The 27,463-nt window shown below is 36.5% G+C and overlaps 1 protein-coding gene across 2 annotated transcripts in view; it reads right to left on the bottom strand.

Moving 5' to 3' along the window:
• Positions 1–358: 358 nt before the first annotated feature.
• The window catches only part of LOC109069178 (RING finger protein 145-like), a 28,692-nt gene continuing 1,587 nt past the window's right edge, over positions 359–27,463 (bottom strand). Inside the window, exons 2-11 of one of the 2 annotated variants that reach the window (XM_019085856.2) lie at positions 23,118–23,335; positions 12,668–12,776; positions 12,392–12,483; positions 9,139–9,374; positions 8,125–8,300; positions 6,590–6,730; positions 6,291–6,473; positions 5,681–5,828; positions 4,162–4,518; positions 359–3,241 (exon numbers count right to left, since the gene is read on the bottom strand). In XM_019085856.2, the coding sequence (XP_018941401.2) occupies positions 2,837–3,241; positions 4,162–4,518; positions 5,681–5,828; positions 6,291–6,473; positions 6,590–6,730; positions 8,125–8,300; positions 9,139–9,374; positions 12,392–12,483; positions 12,668–12,776; positions 23,118–23,295 (2,025 nt within the window). In that variant the 5' untranslated portion in view covers positions 23,296–23,335 and the 3' untranslated portion in view covers positions 359–2,836. The remainder of the gene's footprint in view (positions 3,242–4,161; positions 4,519–5,680; positions 5,829–6,290; positions 6,474–6,589; positions 6,731–8,124; positions 8,301–9,138; positions 9,375–12,391; positions 12,484–12,667; positions 12,777–23,117; positions 23,336–27,463) is intronic. The other variant, XM_042747915.1, reaches the window with a different exon arrangement.

Raw genomic sequence — 27,463 nt, 5'->3', positions numbered from 1 at the left:
AAAAATATATTTAATACATTTTTCTGAAATGTATACATGCATTTGTGTGTGTGTATATATATATATATATATATATATTATATATATATATATATATATATATATATATATACTATTTTTAATATAAATATATATATATATATATATATATATAAAATTAAAATTTAATTGATGTATATGTTACATATATTATGTAAACAAAATCGTCTTGTTTTGCTTTTACACTTATTTGTGCATATAGCATGTCAGTTTGAAAACTATGAAGTCAGAAAAACTAAAGTTTCCCAAACTGTAATTTCTTAAGGAAACGGTTAAATCATGCATTAAAAAGAGAAAAATCACATCAATTAAAACAACATTTGTTCTAGCTACATTTCAATTTATTTTCTTTGACGAAAATTGTACAAAAATTACTTGATACAGAATGTTTCGAATGTCATTTGTGTTTGCTCACACATCACATGTATTCATGCACACAAATTTGTCATTCTGAAATGCATCTTTTAAAAAACAGCAAAAACACAAAACAAATCTGTGTCCTCAGGAACAATCCCACTTTTGAGAGTGTTCACACGTTCCTCAAGACACTTCATAATGTTCACTGCTGCTTTAACACTGTGTGGCCTATCAAAATCACCATAAAAGAATATACAAAGGAATATATTTGCCCATATATGTACACATTTATAATGAGCTATACTTCATCTGCTCTGTAAGCATTTGTTGCCCAACAAGACAAAATATTATTCGCTATAAATGACATTAGTGCAAACATAGTATGGCATGACATCTCTAGCAAACAAAATGGAGCATACTCCTGACAAAAGTAATGGCAAAATAATTCTCCAATGACTAAATGAAGTGCTGTTGATGATACAAACTGATTAGTCAACAGCCAATATTAATGTGAAAATCAAAACTTTCAAAAAAAACAAACCAAACCTGAACCGTGGCTTGATTTTGAGATTTGACACTAAACATCACTCACTGAAAAAAACATGCCAGTTTTACAGCGGGCAAACGCAAGATGGCCTTAATAGAACATCCACTGAATATTAATAAAGAATATAAAGAAATGTATTGTCTTCCCACTAATGTTCTTTAAAACCAGAAAACAGGTTTAGTTTATGTAGTCTGCAATACGCTTTGAAAATGCTCGCTTCCAGGAATCAAGCCAACTGCCAAACTGACAACTTAACGTTATTTCTGACACATGATAAAGAGTGACAAATATATAGATGAAAAAGCCGCCCAGCCTCGGAGATCCCTTTATAACTGGGGTAAATAACAAGAGGCGCACTGTGATAAAACATAGATCAACTGGCTCAATGGCACTTTAAATAACATTCCTCAGTTTGACTTTGCCAGGGTCTGGATTTTACAGTGGCTCATTTGGGATGCGCTTCCAAAACACATTTATACACACACACACACACTTCTACAAAATAGTATAGCATAAGAATCGAGAATCATCCATTACCTCCATAGAGATGATGTACATTTTCAGTCAAATGGATGCTTATTAAAAAACGACTACGCCCCACAGAGGTGAAACACTGTACCTACACCATCACTCAATCTGAGAAAAAGCTTGATTGAATTGTTACACTAGCTACACTAGTAACTCAATGTTAACATGCACAAGATGTGTAGTTAGTAAGCTTCGTCTCTGTAGGGCAGTCTTCTGAAATGTCTTTTGACCAGCAATAATGTGAACAGATCGTATGAAATGCATCCTTGAGCTGAGAGACATGTGACCAACATAAAGGGACAGTTCATTCCAGAAGTCATCCTGTACTCATGCCATTTCAAATTCGTTCAGTGTTCTTTTGTGGAACACAAAAGAAGAAGTTTAGCAGACTATAAAAAAGCTTTAGGATATTTTGAATTGTAAGGAGATATTTTCACAGTATGGAAGAAAAAGAAAAAAAAACCTTCCTTGCAACTTTATTTCACAATTCTGAATTCTTTGCTTGCTGACTTCTGTTATTGTGAGAGATAAAATTGCAATTCCAGGAAAAAAAAAATCTCAATTGTGAGAAAAAAAGGTCGCAATTACCTTTTTTATTCTGTGGCGAAAAAAAAAGAAAACTGCGAAATGTAAACTCAGATTTCAGAAAAAAAAAAAAAAAAAAAAAAAAAAAGTCACAACCGTGGAATGTTAACTTGCAATTGTAAAATATAAACTCACAATTGCGAGATAAAAAGTCACAGTTACCTTTATTATCTGTGGCCGAAAAAAACTGCAAGATGTTAACTTAGAAATCAGAGGAAAAAAGTAATTACTGCAGAATGTTAACTTGCAATTGCCAAGATATAAACTCAAAATTCAACTCTGAGATCCAAACGCATAATTGTGAGACGAAAAGTCGCAATTGCAGAAAAAACTATTACAAGATGTAAATTTAGAATTCACCGAAAAAGAGAAAGAAAAAAAAAAAGAATTGCAGGATGCTAACTTGTAAATGAAAGATTAAACTCACAACACAAACTTTTTATTCCATGGCAGGAAAAAAAAACTCAGTATTGAGAGTCAATATTTTGCAATTTTGAATGTTTTTAGAATTGCGAGGCAGTCCAAATTGTCAGATAATTAGTAGCAATTATTTTTTATTCTGTGGTGGGAATAAGCTTCGATATTACAGCCTTTGTCCCCTTTTCATTATATGGAAAAGAGCAGCTGGAACAAATTTCTAAATATCTTCTTTTGTGTTCCACAAAAAGAGTGTGAGTAAATGATGACAGAACTTTTATTTTATCGTCTTCTAATGGAGTCCTCAACCTTGGCAATCTGAAGTATTTGTGGCAACACCTAACACCTAAGGATGTCATTTGCTCATGAAGAGGAATGGACATCTGACGTGCTGCACGAACCATTATCATTCAAATCAGCATCTGGGCTGGTGCTGCTCTCTGCCTCTGTATCACATTCTTTGGGCTGGATTTTCGAGCTCCCCGATAGCAAGTCCGTTCCAAGTTCTGGCTCGGCTGAGGTTTTCATGGGAGGAGTGTTTTTTGCTTGGGTGCCTTCCTCAGTGTCCAGCTCGACCTGTGGCTCACCCTGCTCCTGCTCCACCTCTGCTGGGTTCTGATTGGCAGCTACTGGAGAGCTCGCTAGCTGTAATTGGTTTTTGAGCTGGCCGTGGCAGAGAGGACACGTTTCTTGCACGTACAGCCACTTCTTTAAGCAGGCAGCATGGAAAAAGTGGCTGCATGGCGTAATGACAGCAGACTTCATATCCTGGAATTGAAGGATGGAAGTGAGAAACAATGTTTAAAACTAGACAGCCAAGATAAGAAGTGAAATTATGAACATGTTGACAAATGAGGAAATGGTTTAACGGCTAGCGGGAGCAAATTCAGATTCAAATGATAGTGAGCACAGGGAACAACTGTTCAAGAGCCCACTGTATGTAGTGGTATCACGAAGCATGTGCAAAACTATTCACAATCTCTTGATTTGATTCAAGTATGATTCAGATTCATTTGGGTATAATATTAATTTCAGTAAAGAACCTTCAATAAAAAAAAAATGGTAATTTTAAACTGATCAACACTTCAGTTTAGGGCTGGGACGATAAATCGATGCAGAATCGATTCGTGGATCGATTCTTAGATTTTCAGAATGCATTGCGATTCCTCTGGAATCGATTCTAAACTTAGATTTTATCAGTAGATGGCGCTCTAATCTAGTTTTTATCCGCACACTCAAATGGTCATGAAGAAGAGGGTTAAAGAGCGCTAGTGCATTTGGCATATCATGTAATTTCACCTCAGCTTAGAATGCTTTTATGATGCGAGATTAATGTAAACACAGCCCACTGTGAACACCTTTGTAATTTGCTTCAACCTTTTCGAATTTTATGAATTATTATTTTAGGTTCAAGTGTGTGTAAGGATTTGGAAACAAGCACAGTACGGTTGTTTCTAAAGCATGGAGTGCCATCTGATGTTCAAAACTATGCTCAGAATCGATTAAAGAAAGAATCGCAATGCATTCGGAAAATCTCAGAATCAATGCTGAATCATCCATTTATTTTCCCAGCCCTATGAACTCCAGTGAAAGTACATAAAACATTTTGTACTTTGTTCAAAAAAGGAATGATTCAATGAACTTATGTTGTGAATAAATGCAATGAAAACATCTTAAACACTCCTTACCTGAAAGCATATAGAACAGATGTCATTATGTTGCTGGAGTTGTAACGCGGAAGCAGTGGGCATGTTTTGGATCTTGTGAACTGCATCTCTGCGCAACAGGAAGCTCTGCCAGCCCAGCTGGGCCCTTAGCCACACGTTATAATAAGAGTGAACCAGGATGATGGTGGAGCCCATTACAGTCCATTCTCCAAACAGGGTCTCTGAGACACCATAGGCCACCACGCAGACGGCCACCAGGAACTCCAGGAGCCGGTAGGTCCCATTGACACAGTAGATGACTTCATCCATGTTCTCAACAGGAGCCTTACGAAACTCTTCCACCATGAAGAGGATGTAGATCAGAAGTGTGCCAAGAACCTGAGAGAGTGTAATCCATTATATCATATATTATTATATTAGACATTTATATGCATTTGTAAATGTATACATTATATATCATTATCCATGCAAAATATTCAAGACAAAAAAAAAAGTATGAAATTTTTTCTCTGAAACAGTATATATTTCTTTTGCCATAAAGGTAGACGCAACCAATATGTTGCCTGAAAATCTAAATCCAAATTTTTATATAATTTTTGAGAGCCTGATTACAAAAATAAAGTCTCACCATTAAAGGCCATTAAACACTTCAACATAAATCAAACAAAGCAGCCTTACAAATTAAACAAGTCACTGAACAACATTACTTGCGTGTAAAAAAAAATCTAAAATCATGTGCCATGCATAAATGAAACGGAATAGCCTCCGCACGAACAATAATGAAATTATTTTAGTTAAACCATATTGTTAATGAAAATAAGAAAAATAAAAGTGGTAGTGATTATTAATATATCAATGATTTTGAAAAAGTAGTATCTTAACACCACTGCTGTTTGAGCTGTGTGCGCTGTAGCTGAAGAGCAGAATGACCAGTAAACTGAAGCGCTTTGTTAGCAGGTTAATTACGCTATATGAGAATCAGATATTTATACAACATAAACAGAATATCATAACTTATATATGCACAAAAAGACAGAAATACACAATTTATGTGCTAGAATGTGTAACTTATGGTGTGTAGGCGCCCTTGGCTCTTTCCGTAACAACGAGCTGCAACATGGCAAATATACCAAAACAATTCACAACATTTTATTATAATAATATTCTCATTATGTTATATATGACATTCCCAATTATAGTTAATATTGTGCGCTGAGCTAAAGATGACCACTGACAAACTGCGCTCTATTTACCCTCCGTTAGCTTAACTAAAAGCATTCTATATTAGATAAATAAGATATATGTGCATAAACAATACAATTGCACAACGTACAATTGCACAAAAGGCTGCCAATGCACAATGCGACAACAGGAAAAAAAAAACATTTATCAGCTGATACCGATATGGTGGCCGATATATTGTGCATCCTTAGTCACCATAAAAACCAACTGATATATACACTACAATACCACTTCATCTTATAACAAAACTGCAGTGATAGCAACTGTTCATTTGTATTACTCTGTGAGGTTTGTGTACCTGCAGTGATGTGAGGATGCTGGAGGAGATGATTATGAGCAGCCAGAAGTCCATTTTGAAGAACTGGCAGATCATGTAAGCCATGTAAGCAGGGAAGACCAGCAGGAAAAGACAAAGACTTACTGCTCGGAAGTGCTTCCACAGACTCCTGCAAAAACCAAAGACAGAAGACAGGGTCAACATACAGGACCTCGGATAGAAATACACGCATATCGGCCCAGACAGTACTCTGCAGGGTTCTAATGATTTTATTTCCTGATTACAAGACCAATCAATACTAGCACGTTTTTTTAGCATGAAAACATGTATAATTAAATTTTAAAATAAAAAGTAAAAAAATAACATGCCCATAGTGCACATCTCTTAACGTTTACTCGGTTTAAGACTTTTTTGGAAGCTAGTTCAATTTTGAAATTAAATAAATTAAAATAAGAAAATGAAATTTCAAACCATTTAGAAAATGTCAAAAATCTGCCAGACTAAAAAAAATGTTTAAAAGAAAAAAAAAAATGTTGTAAATAATGCACGCGTCTTGCCTGAAAGTTGCAGGAATTGTACTATCTGTATTCTGATCAGGTGTGACGTATGCAAGATGTTTTGAGGCTCTTACTTGTCTCTGGAAGCCCCCAGGGCCAGAACTATGGGGTCAGCAATCTCCAGCATGGACTGCAGGATGGAAGCCACCACGACGAAGAGGATGATGCTGAGGAGGAAAGCTCTGTGAATGACCTGCAGCTCAATGAGGCCAGTCTGAACAGCCAAGATCAGGAGAGTGATGCCCTCCGTCATGCCCCTGAAAACCAGACGAGAAAACAAACTACTGCATACACTCTTATCTATATACAAGTCTCTGCAAAAAGTTGTTTTGAAATGGAGCACTGTAAGCATATTTGGTTGGACGTTCCTCACCTGTGCACGGCATTGTCATTCATGAAAGCTCTATATCCCTGTAGATAGAACTTGCAGAGTGTGAGGACGCCCAGCGCCACGAAAGACACAGTGAAGACCAGCCCCAGCAGAGAGTAAGGAGTACTACAGCACTCAGCGATACTGCAGAGAACACACACAACCAACAAAACATTTACATACTGTGTGTTACATATTGTTAAACAGTGATTTAGATTTCTACTGCCCTATTTTCAGCTGTTCCAAATCCTTGTTGCAATGCATTCTGGTTTATATCTAGCCTAGCTATGCCAATTTACAATTATTCCCATGATCAATTAATCATTAACCTAATAATTCAAAATGCTTCTACCGCAGTGGCATATAAATCACCAGCATTACAGGATGTGCAAAAACTAAAAGGATAGTAAGCAGGATTGTAAAATGAATTGACAAGATAATAGTTGTTACGTTTGGGATCATTTTATTTTAAATGGAGGTTATTGTTGGCTGTTTCATATTCTGTCATTGAGACAGCTGAATGCACCATTTTAACTGGTATGATGATGCGCATGGTTGTATTTAATTTTAAAACACAATCACAATGTTTGCAATTAACATTATCACCATTTAAAGTAAAACAATCCCAAATGTAGCTCAAGCACATAGGGCTGTGCCAGTAAGCATGACTAACCGCTACCACCAACAGTGATACGACAAAACGACTTTTTGCCCACATGAAACACCTTTTTACATGAACATTATGAAGTATGTGAAGTACAAAGCTTTGTTCGCAAGAGAAATAATTGCAAATTATGAAGGCAAATGTTACAATGCCTCCATGGAAACATTTGGATTCAAGCTGGATGAGAGAGGTACATTAGCCCATTCATTTAAATTAAGCTTTGTGTTCTGTTTTGCGGGTTGGTTGGTTATTTGAATTTCCACAAATTTAACACAAATTAAGAATCTGTTCCCACGACTTAATTTTTTCCCTCATGTTAATTAAATCATGGCCACATTGTACCTTAGATTTAATTTAACCTAATTAATAAAACGTGGGCCATGGCAACAAATTAATAAGTGGTACGAACTAATAAATATTAATATTTACTTTTTAATACCCATTTTTTCAGCATGTCACTCTGTAGTAGAAGTATTTCACATGCACCGGTATTCAGTTTAACTGTTCCTGACTTGCTTGCTTGTTTGGAAGATATTCACTTTTCTGACCATTTACAAATGGTGTCAGTTGCTTTGGAATATCGTGAGAAAACATTTTCTTTCTGTTTTTCTAGTTTCTATTTAATGCACTTTTGAAGTTTGGATCACATCAAAAGCATATTTTGTACAATGTGAATTATTCACGCGAGAGATCCAGCCCATCACTGTCACAGCCCTAAGTGCTCGCTTCTTTTTTTCCTGTGTGTCTGCTGCACGTTTTGTGCATGAACACACTGTGCTGAATCGATTATCGATAAGTTTTTTGATTGTCAATAAATCGTTAGCATCCCTCGTGCTGATTAAAATCAGTGGACTATATGTTGCAGCAGTCAGACCTGGTGAGGAACAGGAAGAGAAGCCTCTCTCGGGAGGGCGGCTGGTCCCGTGTGCTGAAGTAGGTGTAGATCTGCAGTGCAAACAGCACCAGCCAAAAGCACATGAAGAGAACAGGCAGAACCAGCTGATTCCACAGAGACATGCCCAGAGCCAGCAAACCATACACCTCCACCACCTACAGAACAACACAGGAAACACAGGGATGATACCTAGGGTTCAAAGACTGGCTGGAAGGATGCTACTCCACATTATTCACAAACCAAGAAAATTCAATTTACTTCACAGTAACTATATATATCATGATAGTTATTTTTGTCAAACTTTTGATAACTTTTTATTAATTATTAATTTCATAATTCTTACCAATTTCAATATCACAAAAACACTAATGCTAGCCTAATAATGCAAGTAAAAAACAAAATGATCAAACTCACTTAAGGCAATTAAACAGTGTAATTAGAAACTAATTATAAGCAATAGGACAAAAAATACATAAGTGACAGTAAAACAATTTATGTTAGAAAAGATTTCTATAAGAAAGGTGTCATTTTGAACTTTCTATTCATCAAAGAATCCCGAGAAAAAAAGAAAAAAAAAAGAACAGCACGTTTTTAACAAATAATAATAAATGTTTATTTGGCACCAGATCTACATACTTTAATGATTTCTGAAGGATTAAATAATACTAAAGTTTAGCCTTTATTAAATAAATACAGCTTTGATGAGGATAAGAGACTATTCCCAAAAACATTAAAACCGACCTCAATTAATTCAAAAATAACCCCAAACTTTATACTTTTTTCAAAAATATTTTTATACAAATTTGCTTTGGGTGTCCCGAGTTCGAGTCCCGGCTCGTGGACCTTTCCCTCTCCCCTCTCTCTCCCACTTCACTTCCTGTCTAGCTACTATACTATCATACTAAAGTTAAGAAATGCTAAAAAAAAAAATTAATCCCTGGATTGAGGGGGCGACAGATCTTACCCCACTCTCTACACCTATGACACTCATACCTGCACCAGCTCTCTGTAGGCAGTTTTGGCCAGATTGTACGGCACCAGCAGGTTGGAGGCGATGAAGTAGAGCACCTCCAGACCGGTGAAGATCATAGCGAAGCGGTTGATGAAGACGATGGTCTCCAGGGGCACGAGGCACAGTCTAGCCACTAGGGGGAGCAGGTGTGCAGAAAACAGCCAGATCTGTTTGGTCTGCATGACGCAGGAACACAGCGTACACACCACGACCTGACCTGAGGGAGAGGATAGTCTTACTGAACAAACACTAACTTACAGATGCACTGAACAGAAAAACATCACACTAACACACATCAATGTTTCCACAATGTGATCCGCTTTGCCATGTTGACAGGGCAAACAAAACATATCTGATCAATTTGACTCAAACAAAACAAAAAGAGTTAACTACTGAAGTTATGTGTCTATCAGTTTACTCTCTCTTCACTGAAGGCATGAAACTTTTCCATTTAGATATAATATAATTGTTTAAAAACAAATAATTGTTTTTCCAAAAAAGTTTAATTTCAAATGAATAAGTGAATGCCTTTTCTTTTTACAACTTTGTTGCATTGCACAAATTGTGTGGTGGTGTTGCCAAAGGGGAGTTCGTATGACATGTCATGTTGTTATCTTCCATTTCGATTTGGCTGGTCAGCAAAGAACACAGACTTTGCCTATGAATGTTTTCTATTCAAATAGTTTCATTTTGAGTAAAATGAGGATACTGCCCTGCGGTGCTGCTGTCTTTGTGAACTGTGCTAAATGTGTTCATTTATTTCAGTGTGATTCTTCTATATTAACAGAGATTTTCAGTATTAAATATCTGTATATATAGAGTCTGTTAGTGAGGTAAATATTTGATTAAACATGAATTAGACTCCCAATCTTTTCTAAGAATTGCAAAAATATTTATAGATACTGCACTTACAAAGAGTCATTTCTACCACACAGTATTTTAGTGGAAAAAACTCTATTATATTTGATTTATTTTAAATAATTTCCATGACATTTTTAAACATTTTTGTAATTATTACTTAGAATATTTTTTATTTGTTGTGAGCTTGGCATATCTACAAAAATGTTATTTTCCAATAAATTTCTATGATTTTCCATGATTTTCCCAGGATATTATTAAACATTCTACAGATTCCACTTGCAAAAACACTGCTTTAAATGTAAAACTTTTTTTGTAGAATTTTTCAGAAGTATTTTACAAAAATTCTATTATAGGGATTCAATGATTTTTCCAAACCCATATTTTTCATGGTTTTCCAAATTGTGACTTTGCTGAAACAGTTACATATTACACGTTACACATGTTAGAGAGAAGTACAAGTTCTTGTGACATCCATTACTTACTAAAAATATGAAAAACATTCCTTAATACAGAACTGAACCAAATCGAATTTAGCCATTTCTGTTCTACCTCAGAGTGTTACTCCGGTTTTAGCTTACTTCTCTTTTATCCAACTTTTGAAGCTATGGATGACCTGTCAAACTGATATTCTATATGTCACCTCTATTATACATGTTAATAAAAACTGATTAGGTGACAATGTCTTGGGTTTTACTACCTTGAGATGAAGTTTCACTCTTTTTTAAATCAATTAAATTAGTCAGAAATGTATTCATTTATTAAAATCATGAAACTTAAACAATTTTACATCAATAAAAGTTAAAAAAAAACTACATGTTTAGGGCCCTATGAAAGGTTTTATTTTTTTCCAACTTTGTTTTATTGTTACCAAATTCTGTTTTAGCATGTCTAATTATTTGAAAGCATAAAAACAAGTTTCATTTATTCTTACAATAGCCTTATGATTTTTTGCTCAGAAATTTTTTAAGGCATAAAACATTCATTTAATCTATCTTTTAAGTAATGAAAATTAAACATTAAATTATTTGGAAAATAAAGGTCATTTAATATTACAATTAAAATACTAAAAAAACATTGTATGATTATTCCTTAAAAATAAGGTTTTAATAATTTTAGTAGTAGTAGTAGCAGCAGCCTATTACCTACATTCTACTGAACAATAGCAATATATATCTGCCGCAACGCCTTCAAGTTAAACTGAACTTTTATTTTGACGGGTTGTGCAGGCCGCCCCCTCTAATATAATGGCAGGGGAAACACTGCAGTCTGTAGCTATGATTCAAGTCTGTTTGTCATGGAAAGGGCTGGTTGCATGCCATTCCATTTCTAAATGCCTCATTAGTAAAACTGGAAGTATTTCACAGAGTCTATTCATTAGCAAATTGAGTACACTGAGATCTGGTTTCTTCTCTTTCAGATTCTGTGTTATAGTTCAGCAGTCAGGTCTCTTTTCCAGCATGGGTGGGAACCAAGTTCAGTGACAACACCAATTGCGAGCAGGCATATGCCGGTATCAAATTTTTATGTTGCCATTAATTGCTAATGCTTTTATCACGGTATTACCACGATATTGAGATTTAGTTGCAAAAATAAAAAAAAAAGTGTTGTCATAATACAGTATAACAGGTTTAATAACAAAAAAAAATAACTGAACATTTAAATACAATAAAGCAATACACGAAAAAAAAAGTAGACTTATAGGTAAAACTTTACAATAAGATCTCATTAGTTAGCCTTAGCTAATGTATTAACAATGAACAATATCTACATTGGCTACAGAAGTTATTAATCTTTGTTTAAAAAAAACTCAAGTTAACTCATTAAATAACAGCTGCAACTTTTGATTTTAACGTGTTAATAAATATAGGAATTACCTAAGATTAATGAATGTTCAGAAGATTTTTTTTATTGGTTGTTTGTTAACTAATGAATTAACTAATGTTAACTAGTGAAGCCCTAATGTAAAGTGTGACCGAACAATAAAAAAATCAAAACACTTTCAAAACAATATCTAGGGCATGCTGTAGTCCAGATTAAAATGTTAAAAGGTTTGAAAAGAAACAGCTTATCAAGTCTAAACATTGAAGTATTTGGCTCCGTGATGAAGACTGCGAATACAAAAATCTGAATGGTGACAAGTTGATGGGAAAAGTATTCTTATTATGCATTCAAAATTCTGAATAATTATTCTCTGTATTTTAAAGTGCCCTTGATAGCAATATCGTGCATGTTCATTATTGTGATATATCGCATTACCAAATACCGGCACGTCTAGTTGCGAGTAACTCATCCCTCATAATGCGTCAAGAACAAATGCAGCAGTAAAGAGATCAAAATCTGTTGTTGTTTTGGAGCTGATGATGCAGGACGTACCGATGAGTGCTGTGGTAAAGCGGTTCATGGACAGTGGCTCCAGGTAGAGGGGTCCTTCATAACCCGAGTCCAGTTCTCCACGTACGTAATCCCTGCAGGAACACCAGTCATTCAGCACTGTTTGTTTGACAGTCATTATAACTACTAAACAGTTGCATTAATGTCAAAATGTGTCAAGCACTTTTTTTATTTGTGAACTGTCAATGTGTCAGCACTTAAATCCCAATGTGTCATTGTGTTTTATACAGTCAAGCAAGGGGTGCTGTGAGCACAGACCTGGAGAGCTGGTGTCCAGCGAAGAGCAGAAGAGCTGTGAGCACGTAGAGGTAGAGCTGTACCAGATGCTGCCGGGGTAAAGTCAACAACACCAGACTGAGGATGTAGCCTGAAGAAAAGGGAGTCTCAATTACTGACAGGAATAAAGATATACTGATACACATTCCATTAAATAAACTAACAAACCTTGTGCTTTTGCAATCTTGGTTTCACAGAAAACAAAAATAACATTTTTGGTTTTAAATTATAATCACGATATGGACTAATATCTGTAAATATTAAGCTGCAAAAGTCAATTTAAATATGAATCCTGCATGTTGAGTTGAGTTTATTACACACATGGAAGCGTGTGTGACGCTCGTGGTGCTTTCAGCGTAGGGATCGACCGATATGCGTTTTTCAGGGCCGATGCCGATACCGATTATTACAGATCAAGGAGACCGATAACCGATATTGTGAACCGATATGTGTCTTGTGTAAAAATGAAAATTAATGTCAAAATTAAGAATAAAAAGGCCTCTGACAAAGACTCTCTTTAAATTATTTTAACACATCTTTAATTCTGAGAACTGTTCATAATAACAACATTAATATTAATAATAACAACAAACATAAGTGCTGGGAGCATCCATCAGCAGCATTCTGTAAAATAAGTAAAACTTGCATCCATCAGCAGCATCCTATAAACAAAGTAAAACTTAAAGCAAATTTAAACAGCAACAAATGAACAAATAATGGAAAATAAATGTAATCTCTCTCTCTCTCTCTCTCTCTCTCTATATATATGTGTGTGTGTGTTATATTTAGCATTTTATTTGCAACCCAGAATTGCATTAAAATCACACACAACCCATATTGTAATAGGGGTTTTTTTTTTTTTTTTTGATGTGTAAAATGTTTGTTTGACTGTTTATCACGGCGATACAAACTAGGAAGTATACAGGACAGCGTCATCCAGAAACGTGCAATGTGAGATTATTGACAATTTACGTTATTAGCATAGGGTTATAAGCAGGGTGCGATTTGTGAAATAAACAAAGGGGGGGATGCTTTTGAAAGAATTTTATGAAATGTTTTTAATACGACGGAAATTGTATTTAGTGTGATCTCAGTTTAATAAAAACATTGTAAGCCTACGTCAGGCCTATTAATTGTAATGATTTAATGTCCACGGTTATTCAAACAACAAATTACATCGAGAAAGCGAGCAAAAAACACAACGGAGCTTTTTGAAACTCCGAATAAGTTAAACCATTGCGTCGCAAAATGATTCACTGTTTCGATGCGCTTCAATCGGATCGCGTATCGCGAATCATTTGATTCAGATCTGGACGTCAGAGCGGGTTTGCAAGATGTTTTTATCCCCACCGGGGATAAAAGTTATTCAGCAGAGGCAGGGATGCATAGACCAGAAGGGGGGAAATCCCCCATCCCCCCCGGCAAACCGCACCCTGGTTATTAGTCAAATGAGAGAGCGCGGCCGCGGAGATAACTAAATCAGGAATAGGGAGCTCGCGTCGCGTCAGGGCGTCAGAGCTCGCGCTTGATGCCCTTTCAGCTCTTCAAAATTGCACAATGGTAATTCTGAATCTGTATGATAAATTATTTTGCAATCATGTTAGAATAAAGCAACATTTCTCCAAATATGCGCAATTTATTTGACCAAGAGCCCTAACGGAACGGACGCTGTTCAGTGAAGCTATGTGAACAACACAAAAAAAAAAAAACCGCAGCAGACGTGAGTGAATTCATTCGTGTTGATAATCTATTCACAATATAACGTTAAGTTGGCCGAATGGTGAGAGAAGTAGGTTTTAGTTTCACTATCTCAGCACTGATGTGATGATCCGTTAAAGCATATCACTGCAATGACGGACATTGACCGGGAATTCACGGTATAATAACTGAACGGGGCTTGTCATCATAAAGCGATTATATTTAGGTGTTTTGCAACTTCAGTGTAGTGATTTATTGCAACTTCAGGAACGTTTACTGCATTCTTACCTTCGAGAGATAACTTATTGATGTGTGATGATGATCACTGAAGCAGCTCCTGTGCTTTCGGTGTGAGAGCGGAACATTTTCCAGGCGCGCCAGCCGTATTGATTGGCCAGGCTCGTGACTCCCAACAAATCAGACGGACGATGGGCGGGGCTTAGTCTAGGCCACAGAGCGGTGCGCTCTGACTGAGGTGGCTGGATCAGTGCCAGATCGCGCATTTCAAAATAAAATGGTTTTATCGGCAAATCGGTTTTGAAAATGGCCGATGCCGATAACAATAAAAATGGTTAATATCGGCGCCGATAATCGGCCACGCCGATAATCGGTCGACCCCTATTTCAGCGTCTGCCGTCTCATTAAATGAGGACGTAAACACATGAACAACTCCTCCAGAACTGCTCTGTGAGTCACTTCATGAGCATTTGACAGTTTCATCTGAGTAAAACTAGCATCATATCACATAAACAGAACTGTAAAGGTATTCAAGGCAACCCGTCAAAATAAAAGTCAGTTTTAATTTAAAGACAAGTATTTGCCAGAAATGTATTACTATTGTTCAGCAGAATGTACATTTTTGTTTACCAAAAAATAAAGTTTGCTTAATTTTCAATGATTAAGAGATACATTTAAATTAATGTTTTATGCCTTCATTTGATAACCAGAAAAATGTAAATACACAACAGAATTTCTGAGGAAAAAAAAAAAATCATAACGCTATTTTAAGAAAGAAAAAATAATAAATGAAGTTGTTTTTATGCATTTAAATAATTAGACATGCTAAAACAGAATTAGGCAACATTAAAACATATGGTGAAGAAAAAATATAACATTTCATAGTGCCCTAAACATGTAATTTTTGTTAAAGTTTTAATAAATTGGTGTGAAAATGTGTAAGTTTCATGATTTTAATTAATTAGACATGCTTTTTGATTAATACAAATATATTTAACTATTAAAAAGGAGTCCAGAAAAATTACAACAGGGAAAAAAAAAAAAATTTTAAATGGAAAAAAACGGAATGTGGAAAAAAATTAAACGGAATTTGATTTCATAGGGCCCTAAATATTCATGCAAAAATAAAACTCTACTGTAGCTTGTAAAAGAGTTTTAAAAAAAAGACAATTTCCATGATATCACATTATTTATATTGTTAGAGGTCAAAATTGTATGCATATTTTTGTTCAAAATTAACCGTAAAAAATTCTTATCACTTGCACACTGAAATACAAATAACTACAAGTATAAATAGTACTTACTGGAAAAATTAAGTAATAATACAAAAATATTATGCTAAACAAAATGTTTTTTTTCTCCATTGTTTTAAAGTAAATATATTTTTGTAATTTAAGGTAAGCTTTATTTTGAAACATTATTCTGATAAACAACAATACAAGACTAGCTCTGAGATATTTTACCAAATTAACTTGCTAATGCTGGTGATTATAAAAACAAAACACTTGAAACAAAAAGTAGTATGCAGCTCTGGTTTTTACTGACAGTGCTAATTAAAAAGGCTGAAGGATTGAGTTACAGCAAAGGAAAAGGTATTGATTTCATTTAATTCCAATGGGATTACACAGCATTGTGTTTAGATCACATAAAAAAAGTCTGTAACTAAAAACCAGAACTTAGGCCTAAACTTTATGGTCAAAAGATGGGTCAATGACATTATTGGTGAGAACTTTATTGTAGCAGTAAAGTGTGATCCACCCTGTCTGTTTAACTGTGTCAGCAGTATCTTTAAGCCACACTAAACCTAAAAGACTGTTCAGGCCGACAGGAAGTTACATCAAACACCTGACGATTTAGCTCCTGGACTGGCCTGCACATTTCCACTAGGACAGCTCTCTGCTGCAGATATCTTTAGCTGGATGAGCAGGTCTGGGAAAGATTCTGACATAAGCAAAACATCATTTGTCTCTGGCTTGCAAACAATTGCTCTTGTTGTGGTTGTTTATGCCTGCTGCACCGAACATGCAGGGAGAATCCAGCATATTCAAAGAGGAGGAAATCTAATACACTGCCCTGGACAGCTATATGAGCATCTAGTGATCATCTATAAAGCATTTGCTGATGCTTAAATCATTCCGAATAGAATTAGACATTAGTCTATAGGGGGGTGTGTGTGTGTGTGTGTGTGTGTGTGTGTGTGTGTGTGTGTGTTGGAAGCACAGTGAAGCTGTTCTCTCCATACTGACTACCGAACAACGATTATGCTTATGTAATAGTTAAGTCCAAATATATCCAAATATCCAAATGCTTAAGACTTTTTTCTTTCATTTAAAGATAAATATAAATTTGGCTAACATAAACTCTACAAGTAAACATAACTTTTTAATAATCTACTTCTATGATTAAATTGCACTAAAAACAGTTCATTTTGAAATATATTAAAAAAAAAACCTTATTTGACTAAATGAATCATTTTATCCTTTGATAAACACTCAACACATTGTAGACGTCACAATAGGTTTAAAAGATACAATGCATGCCAATATTTGCAAAAGCATAAATGAATGTCTCTGATCTGAAGTGCGTTTAGTGGTTTCTGTCATCATTCATTGTCTGTATCTTGTGTGTCGACTATGTGGCATAAATCAGTGTCACTGGAACCTACTCGGTTGGATCAAGTGTCTAGAACAGGTCACGCAAAGAGAGAGAAAGTGAAGAAAGAAAGGTGTGGTAGAGATGTGTACAACTATGCCATATACAGTATAATGCCTACAGAACTGCAGCCCTGTTCTTACAGAGTTTTTAGCTAGAAGTCACAGAGTTGCTGCGCTGATGGTATTTTGTATCAAAATGTATCAGGTGACAGAAGTGCGGCATCATGCCACTGGTTCCTAAATTCACGTTAAAATGAATGATGTATGATCGCATTGATTCCAATAGGAATTACTGTTGTTCTATTGTTTCCCATTTGCAAGATTACATCCCACAAACAAAATCTATCAAATACCAGTATAGACACCATTCTAGTTTATGTTGAAGCCAATATAATTCCCATTATAACCCTTAAATCTATTAAATTTTCTATTGTGTTTTGAGAGGGGTTCTATTGTTTTTTTTTTCAGCAGAGAATAATATTACGTTATTACTACTCTTACAGAATTTACTTAATTACTGAATTCACAGGAAAGATTAGCTTATTTTGTGTTAATAAAGAACTGTATTACTTCAGTCAATTATTAATAGATTACATAGGCTGATTTATTCAAGTATTTGGGATTTTAAGAACAAGTGGAAAATGTGCTGAATGTTTCATTTCATCCAAGTGAAATTAGCAAAGCAGTTAAACTGAATTTACACTTGTTTTAAATGCGGAGCCAGGAGCCAGTTGACACAGGTTGCGCGCATGCATCAGGCCTCATCCATATTGGCAGATGTGCTCGTGAAGACTCGTGGTGCGGAGCTGCGCGTGACTATAAACGAGCAATACGAGACAGGCTGCGTGTGTGTGTGGCAAGTGTAACGTTAAATAGCTTCTCCGTGAGACGCGGCAGAGAGGAGCGAGTATGAGAAGCATTCAGAGAGACAGGCTGTGTGTGCGGTCTTCTGAATTGGAAATAGCGAACACGCATTATAAACTTTTCAAATTAGAATCTGTTGGAGAGATAAAATGTGCAAAATAATGTTCATGTACTACCGTATTTTCCGCACTATAAGGCGCACTTAATAATCCGGAGTGCCTTATCTATGGATCAAGGCGCTCTGTCAAAATGTTGACATTCCCTTTAGCACAGCTCCATCTAGTGGATGCATAACGCAAACCCAGTTAAACGTTTGACTGCAGTATCTTCTATTCTATGCGCCTTATATATGAAAACAGTTCTAAAATAGGCCATTCATTGAAGGTGCGCCTTATAATCCGGTGCGCCTTATAGTGCGGAAAATACGGTAATAAAAACATCTAAGAATGTATCTTTTATTGTTAAGTACTGAAAGAAGAACCGATAAGGGAGCTCTCGATATGTGTTGTGACACAGCTCTTGCAAATTAACATTACCTTTTTTGTCTGGTGTCTGTCATTTCGAAGCTGAAGTAATCTCATACTACATAAGTTTATCATTTACATAACTATCGATCTGACCCTGTAGACACCATAATCACACACACTCTCTCTCCCACTTTCTGATTGTATTTTTTGTTTTTTAGGGCATTATTTTTTTTTTTTTTTTAGTTGGCTAGAGTATTGCTGATTGTTTTTTTTTTTTTACATGTATTTATGCTTTGGTTTGAAAGACACACAGAGGAGAGGAATTGTTGAATAAAGTTGTTATTTTTGTTTTCTTTGTGTACAAAAAGTATTCTCGCCGCTTCATAACATTACGGTTGAATCACTGATGGCAGATGGAGTATTCTCACGACGCTTTTCATACTTTCCTGGACCTTGACACTGTTATTTAATTTCTCTAGCTAACTATCGGGTTCATGGACATTGAATGTCTTGCGTGACATACTGTTCACAAGCTTTTTCATTGACGTCCTGAGACCTGAGATATTTCAATAAGTTGCTCCATTTCTTTCAGCATACAGTTTGATGTGCTTTTGTATTTGTATATATTGTTTCAATTTTGTGATTAAAATTGACAGAATTAGAAAGCCGAGTCTGATGTTCCACATCAGAAGTAACAAGCAAAGCCTATTGTGATTTATTAGATGGGACGCACACCACAAATAATGTTTCATTAATTCGGTTCATCGACTGAAAACAGCACAGACCAATTCTTGGGATTTATGAATCAATATTGTTACATCAAAATGGGAATCAATGAAAATATATTCCACCCAGCCCTACAAGGTACTGTGTTAAACTATTGAGACAACACTACCCAGGGTGCATCTCATGAGGATAGCTGAGTGAAGCCTTATAGTGCAGAGCTGGACTCTAGATGCTTGTCTATAAAGAACAAGCGATCAAACTCTTTCCCTATCATTTGTACATGCACAGCTTTTCTCGGTTTCCATGTATTCTTTGACACAAACAAAACCGGCCTTAATTACAGCTTGCAGCTCTATGGTCTAATTACTGCTTTAATGACTAACAGTCTAGACTGTTCCCATCATAAAAATCTTCCCAACTCCTGACTCTGCGTTTCCACTGGCCCATTACAAGAGAACTCCAAAAGACGTTATTGCATGTGAAACACCATTATGACCACCACAAATTGAAAACTAGCCATGAAGATACACTTTAACCCTCTGGCGCTCTTCGGTCACTTTTGACCTAAACATTTTCTGTTGTGAATTTTAAAAAAAATCACAGCTTTATCGGAATGGTATGGAACTTGGTGACTTTTATGGCATCTGGATGTGAACACACAAAATATAGCATGATTCAAGCATGATTCGAGCAGGCTAAGTGGTCGTAAAAAACAAATAAAAATGACCAACCATAGGAAATGAACGGGAAATCGACAAACACAAAAATTCAGAGAACAAAAAAAAAAAAATTCAGTGTACAAATCTGTCACAATGCAGTAAAAGTACACAGCAACGGTGGGGTGAAACTCTAAAACTGATGTGACTAACACAGCACATATGTAAAATTAAAGTAGTAATTTAACTACAATGCAGTAAAGAATTGGACAGCAAGGAAGCGGTTACGATTAAAACATCAAGAGTGCAAAACAGACACATCCACTCACACACGCTCACATATACACACACCCACAGACACACAAACACAATTATACACACTCAAATGAATTGGTATAGCTACCATATAGACAAAACAAGTCAGAAAACTGAAATCAGATCAGACCCAGAAGGAATAAGCTCTGATAAAACCTTCCTATTCATTTTGGTTACATTTTTATAGAATTTTAATGTTTTGTGTAATAAAATGCTTTCTGTGTTCAGGTTTGACTGTAGTAATAATAACTCAAAATCTGATGCTTCAAACCCCCCAAAAATCTAAACCTTTACAAAACGCTGTCTTTGAGAATGTCTAAATAGATATCTATACCCACAACTTAAAGGGTTAGTTCACCCAAAAATTTAAAATTGCCCATAAATTACTCACCCTCAAGTCTAGGTGTATATGACTTTATTCTTTCAGACGAATTCAGTCAGAGTTATATTAAAAATTGTCTTTGATCTTTCAAGCGGTTTCATGGCACTCAGTGGGTGCTGCAGTGCATCAGTCCAAAAGAAGTGAAATAAAAACGCCCATCCTTAATAAAAAGCAAGTGTTTCTTAATGATAAGTGTGTTGAGCAGATTCGTTGTTTAGTTAATCGATGCATTTTTATAAGAACAATAACCATATTTAAAATGTAATAATCAATTTAATCTAGCTTGCACTCACTGTTGTACACAGAAGCAGCTGTGGGTGGACAAACGGTCACTAATTAAAAGTACAAAATTAGAATTTGTAAAGAAGAATGTTAGAGGATTTCGATATAAGCCAAGAGGAGACTGGTTTTCCTTTGCTGAAGTAAGGAAACTTTGCTTCCTTTGCTCCTGTTAACACATGTTGGTTTTCGCGAGACTCACAGGCGCATGCACAACGCTTGGCCTAGAGCTGCAGTCAAGTCCAGCTTTGTCGAGTCCAAGAACAGGACTAGTCGAGACCGAATCCAAAGAGGTTCGAGTTCAAGTCAAGTCAAAGTCCAAAAGTTTCAAGTCCAAGTCAAGGCCGAGTCCAAATGAGAAAAAAAAAGGATTCTCTTCAAGACCACATACTTAACTTTTGATAATGTATCTGATGCGAGAGACAGCATATCTCCTATTCTAAGAAAATAATTGTACAATATTATTTGTAATGATCAAAAAGCATGTACAAAGTAACAACTCTGTAGGACAGGGGTCTCCAAACAAGATCCTGGAGGGCCAATGCCATGCAGAGTTTTGTTTTGAAGGAGAAAAAAAGCATATTGCTGGACTCAGTCGAGACCAATGAGAACATTTGGGGAATCCAATGACCAAGTCTGAGACAAGTCCGAGTGCAAACACCAACGAGTCCGAGACAAGTCCGAGTGCAAACACCAACAAGTCCGAGACAAGTCTGAGTGCAAACACCAACAAGTCCGAGAGCAAACACCAACAAGTCCGAGACAAGTCTGAGTGCAAACACCAAACAAGTCCGAGAGCAAACACCAACAAGTCCGAGACAAGTCCGAGTGCAAACACCAACAAGTCCTAGTGCAAACACCAACAAGTCCGAGACAAGTCCGAGTGCAAACACCAACGAGTCCGAGACAAGTCCGAGTGCAAACACCGACAAGTCCGAGTGCAAACACCAACAAGTCCGAGACAAGTCTGAGTGCAAACACCAATGAGTCCGAGACGATAGAAAAATGTCTTGAGTCCGGACTCGAGTCCTATAGCCCTACGCTGACCTCATACGTCATGCTCCTGGAACTGCTTCTGTGTGCAACTCTTAGCGCAAGCTACATTAAAGTGATCATTACGTTTTGAATATGGATATTTTTTCTTACAAAAATGCATTGATTCACTACAGGAGGCCTTTGTTCACCCCCCGGAGCCGTGAGAGACACTTTTATATTATAGATGGGTGCTTTTTATTTTACTTCTTTTGGACTGATGCACAGCAGCACCCGCTGAGTGCCATTAAACAGCTTGAAAGATCAAAGCCCATTTTTAATTTAACTCTGACTGGATTCGTCTGAAAGAAGAAAGTCATATGCACCTAGGATGCCTTGAGGGTGAGTAATTTTTGGGCTAATTTTCATCTTTGGGTGAACTAACCCTTTGATAAAAATAAGTATTTATGTCTAAAAACAATTAGAGAATTTATAAGCCTTTTATATAGAGCTATAGCCTATAGACTATTTTAACATGAAATACTGCATTAATTGAAAAGTTATATATATATATATATATATATATATATATATATATATATATATATATATATATATATATATATATATATATATATATATATTTATTTTTTTTTTTTTTTTTTTTTTTTTTTTTTTCCTTCAATGGATAGATATTGATCAGACTTATTACATAAATATTAACTAGTATCATGAAAATAAAAGAAAAAATATATTATACAATAGAAATATGTTAACACTGATTTTAATTGGGGGGAGGGGGGTGGTTACGTTTTAGATGTCCGGTAACTTTTGACCGTGAAGATCACATGACCGTAATGACTCCCAAATAAGGAGCACCAGAGGGTTTACAGTGCGACTTAAGTGTTGCACCTATGGTATTATGGGTGGTATTTTACTGGTCCAAGTGAAAAAAAAATAAAAACACCCCAAGTCTAGATTTGCCTCTAAAAAAATATATATATATATAAAATAAAAACAAAAACCTAATAACACACCATCATTCATGCTTTCCCCCAAAAATGAATGCCCAAGATTAAGAAAACAAAGACTTTAAGGAGTTCGTTCGAAGAGCATTTCCAGTTCAATGTCATTCAGTGCTTGTTGTATAGACAGGGAGTGGTTGCTTGTGTTTGGACCTACCGACATAATGCAGGTACAGGGCAATGTATTTGTACTGGAAGAGAGGATTATTGTTGAGACTGCTCCTCTGGATCTTCTGGAAGAAGGAGCTGACGTCCCAGCGGTACAGCACCTCTAGCAGCATGATGCTGGGGATCCGCAGACCCACGTTTAGAACCGCCTCCACACGGGCCTTCATCGCCTTGACCAGCAGGGCACCGAACAGGCCTCAACCTAAACTGAGAGAAAATAGAGAACAACAATGCGATCCTATTAAAACCACACAGTTTTGTAGTCTTTGAGGAACTTAATCAAGACACCCAGATGAGGTAAGTTTATATTTCAACCTGAAATTTGACTAAATAAAAAATAAGCATAATTAAAGCTGCAAGCAGCGATGAACGGGCCCTCGCACCCGGGCTCACCGCCAGCGGGTGGCTTTTGTAAAACAGCGAAAGTCGAGATATATGCGTTTAATGTGGTAAATATAAGAGAAATATGTCAAATGTCATTTATATGTGCCAATCTTCCTGCTGCCAGCTGGTGGCGCTATGACTATAACTGGATTTTGGAATGTTGATTTCTCCAGTCCAGCACTTTTATCAAGCATATGAAATTTAGTGCAGATTGAACATGGAATGTTTGAGGTTAATATAAGGCATGAGGTGTCCTATTGCCAACAGGTGGCGCTATGATTATAACTGAATATTGGCCTTTAGATATCTTCAGGCCATGACTCTTTCCCAATATTTGAATTTTGGTGCAGATTGGACATTGCATGTTTAAGTTAGTGTAAAACAAGCCATTTCCTGTTGCCAGCAGGTGGCGCTATGATTATAGTGGAATATTGACCTTCAGATGTGTTCAGGCCAAGACTCTTTTCGAACATGTGAAGTTTGGGGAAGATCGGACATCTTATGCCTGAGTTACAATAACTTCTATTCCCATGGCGAGACATCAAACTTCGTCATGGCGCCATGGCCACACCCTTTAATGAAACCTCAAGATGTTCACAATTTAACATCGCAAAGGCCTTTAGATTAGACTGACCAAAAAAAATTATAAAATGTCATAAAATATCTAGGAGTAGTTTGTTACAGCATAAAACATGTCACTTCCTGTTGCCAGCAGGTGGCGCTATAGCGATATCTGAATATTGGCATGTAGATATATTCAGGTGAGGAGTCTTCTCAAACATGTGAAGTTTGGGGCAGATTGGACATTTTATGTCTGAGTTATAGCAACTTCCTTTCTCATGGCGAAACATCGAAATTTGTAAGGCCGCCACAGACACGCCCTTAAACGAAACCTCAAGATCTTCGCAATTTAACATCGCAAAGGCCTTTAGATTACACAGACAAAGTTTGGTGTTGATTTGAATAAATCTCTAGGAGGAGTTTCGTTAAAGTACAACCCCTGAAAATGGAAAAAACGACACAAATTTTGCAGAGAAAATTCAAAATAACTGACTTCCTGTTGGGATTCGAATTTCGTACCAAGAGACTTTTTTGTAGGTATTGGTGTGTTACATGTGTGTGCCGATTTTTGTACATGTACATGAAACGTAGCTCGAGGCGCAATCCGTTGAAAATGTATAGGTGGCGCTATCGAGGCATTTTGCCACACCCAATGGAATATTGGCCTTCAGATTTGTTCAGGCCAGGACTCTTATCGAACATGTGAAGTTTGGGCAAGATCGGAAATTTTTTGCTTGAGTTACAATAACTTTTATTCCCATGGCGAGACATCGAATTTTGTGATGGCGCCATGGACACGCCCTTTAACGAAAACTCAAGATCTTCACAATTTAACATCGCACAGGCGTTTAGAATAGAGTGACTGATAAAAAAAAAATTATGTCATAAAATTTCTCAGGGTAGTTTGTTACAGCGTAAAATATGTCACTTCCTGTTGCCAGTAGGTGGCGCTATGACTATAACTGAATATGGGCATGTCAATCTGTTCAGGTCAGGAGTCTTATCAAACATGTGATGTTTTGGGCAGATTGGACATTGTATGTCTGAGTTATAGCAACTTCATTTTTCATGGTGAAACATCGAAATTCGTCAGGCCGCCACGGACACGCCCTTCAACGAAAACTCAAGATCTTCGCAATTTAACATTGCAAAGGCCTTTAGATTAGGCATACCAAATTTGGTCTTGATCTGAAAAAGATCTCTAGGAGGAGTTCGTTAAAATACAAGGCATGCAAATGACAAAAATGATGCAAAATTTGCTCATAAAATTAAAAATAACCGACTTCCTGTTGGGTTTCGGATATTGCTCCAAGAGTCTTTTTTGTAGGTACTGATGCTTTACATATGTGTGCCAATTTTCGTGCATGTACGTGAAACACAGCTCGAGGGCTGTTGATTTTTTTTACGATAGGTGGCGCTGTCGAGCCATTTTGCCACACCCTCTTCTGAAACCTATATCAGACATAAATTTTCACCAGGTCTGACGCGTGTGCAAAGTTTCAGGACTTTTCGAGCATGTTTAGGCCCTCAAAAATGCGATTCATTTTGGAGAAGAAGAAGAAGAAGAAGAAGAAGAAGAAGAAGAATAATAATAATAATAATTAAAGCTGCAAGCAGCGATGAACGGGCCCTCGCACCCGGGCTCACCGCCATTGGGTAGCTTTAGTAAAACAGCTAACGGCGAGAAATATGCTTTTAATGCGGTAAATATAAGAGGAATGTGTCAAAGTCATTTATATGTGCCAATCTTCCTGCTGCCAGCTGGTGGCGCTATGACTATAACTGGATTTTGTCATGTAGATTTCTTCAGTCCAGCACTTTTATCAAGCATATGAAATTTAGTGCAGATTGAACATGGAATGTTTGAGTTAGTATAAAGCATGTTTGTGTCCTATTGCCAACAGGTGGCGCTATGATTATAACTGAACATTGGCCTTTAGATATCTTCAGGCCATGAATCTTATCAAATATCTGAAGTTTGGTGCAGATTGGACATTGCATGTTTAAGTTAGTGTAAAACAAGCCATTTTCTGTTGTCAGCAAGTGGCGCTATGATTATAGTGGAATAATGACTTTCAGATGTGTTCAGGCCAGGACTCTTATCGGACATGTGAAGTTTGGGGAAGATCGGACATCTTATGCCTGAGTTACAACAACTTCTATTCCCATGGCGAGACATCGTACTTTGTCACGGCGCCATGGCAACACCCTTTAATGAAACCTCAAGATGTTCACAATTTAACATCGCAAAGGCCTTTAGATTAGACTGACCAAAAAAAATATGAAATGTCATAAAATTTCTAGGAGTAGTTTGTTAAGGCGTAAAACATGTCACTTCCTGTTGCCAGCAGGTGGCGCTATAGCAATATCTGAATATTGGCATGTAGATATATTCAGGTCAGGAGTCTTCTCAAACATGTGAAGTTTGGGGCAGATTGGACATTGTATGTCTGAGTTATAGCAACTTCCTTTCTCATGGCAAAACATCGAAATTTGTAAGGGCGCCACAGACACGCCCTTAAACGAAACCTCAAGATCTTCGCAATTTAACATCGCAAAGGCCTTTAGATTACACAGTCAAAGTTTGGTGTTGATCTGAATAAATCTCTAGGAGGAGTTCGTTAAAGTACAACCCCTGAAAATGGCAAAAATGACACAAATTTTGCAGAGAAAATTCAAAATGACTGACTTCCTGTTGGGATTCGAATTTCGTACCAAGAGACTTTTTTGTAGGTATTGGTGTGTTACATGTGTGTACCGATTTTTGTACATGTACGTGAAACGTAGCTCGAGGCGCACTCCGTTGAAAATGTATAGGTGGCGCTATCGAGGGTTTTTGCCACACCCAATGGAATATTGGCCTTCAGATGTGTTCAGGCCAGGACTCTTATCGAACATGTGAAGTTTGGGCAAGATCGGACATTTTATGCCTGAGTTACAATAACTTTTATTCCCATGGTGAGACATCGAACTTTGTGACGGCGCCATGGACACGCCCTTTAACGAAAACTCAAGATCTTCAAAATTTAACATCGCACAGGCCTTTAGAATAGAGTGACTGAAAAAAAAAAAAATGTCATTAAATTTCTCGGGGTAGTTTGTTACAGCTTAAAATATGTCACTTCCTGTTGCCAGTAGGTGGCGCTATGAATATAACTGAATATGGGCATATCAATCTGTTCAGGTCAGGAGTCTTATCAAACATGTGAAGTTTGTGGCAGATTGGACATTGTATGTCTGAGTTATAGCAACTTCATTTTTCATGGCGAATCATCGAAATTCGTCAGGCCGCCACGGACAGGCCCTTCAACGAAAACTCAAGATCTTCGCAATTTAACATCGCAAAGGCCTTTAGATTAGGCATACCAAATTTGGTGTTGATCTGAATAA

This window comes from Cyprinus carpio, chromosome B21 (genome assembly GCF_018340385.1).
Source record: "Cyprinus carpio isolate SPL01 chromosome B21, ASM1834038v1, whole genome shotgun sequence".
NCBI classification, from domain to species: domain Eukaryota; kingdom Metazoa; phylum Chordata; class Actinopteri; order Cypriniformes; family Cyprinidae; genus Cyprinus; species Cyprinus carpio.
This window is presented reverse-complemented; position numbering and strand designations above follow the sequence as displayed.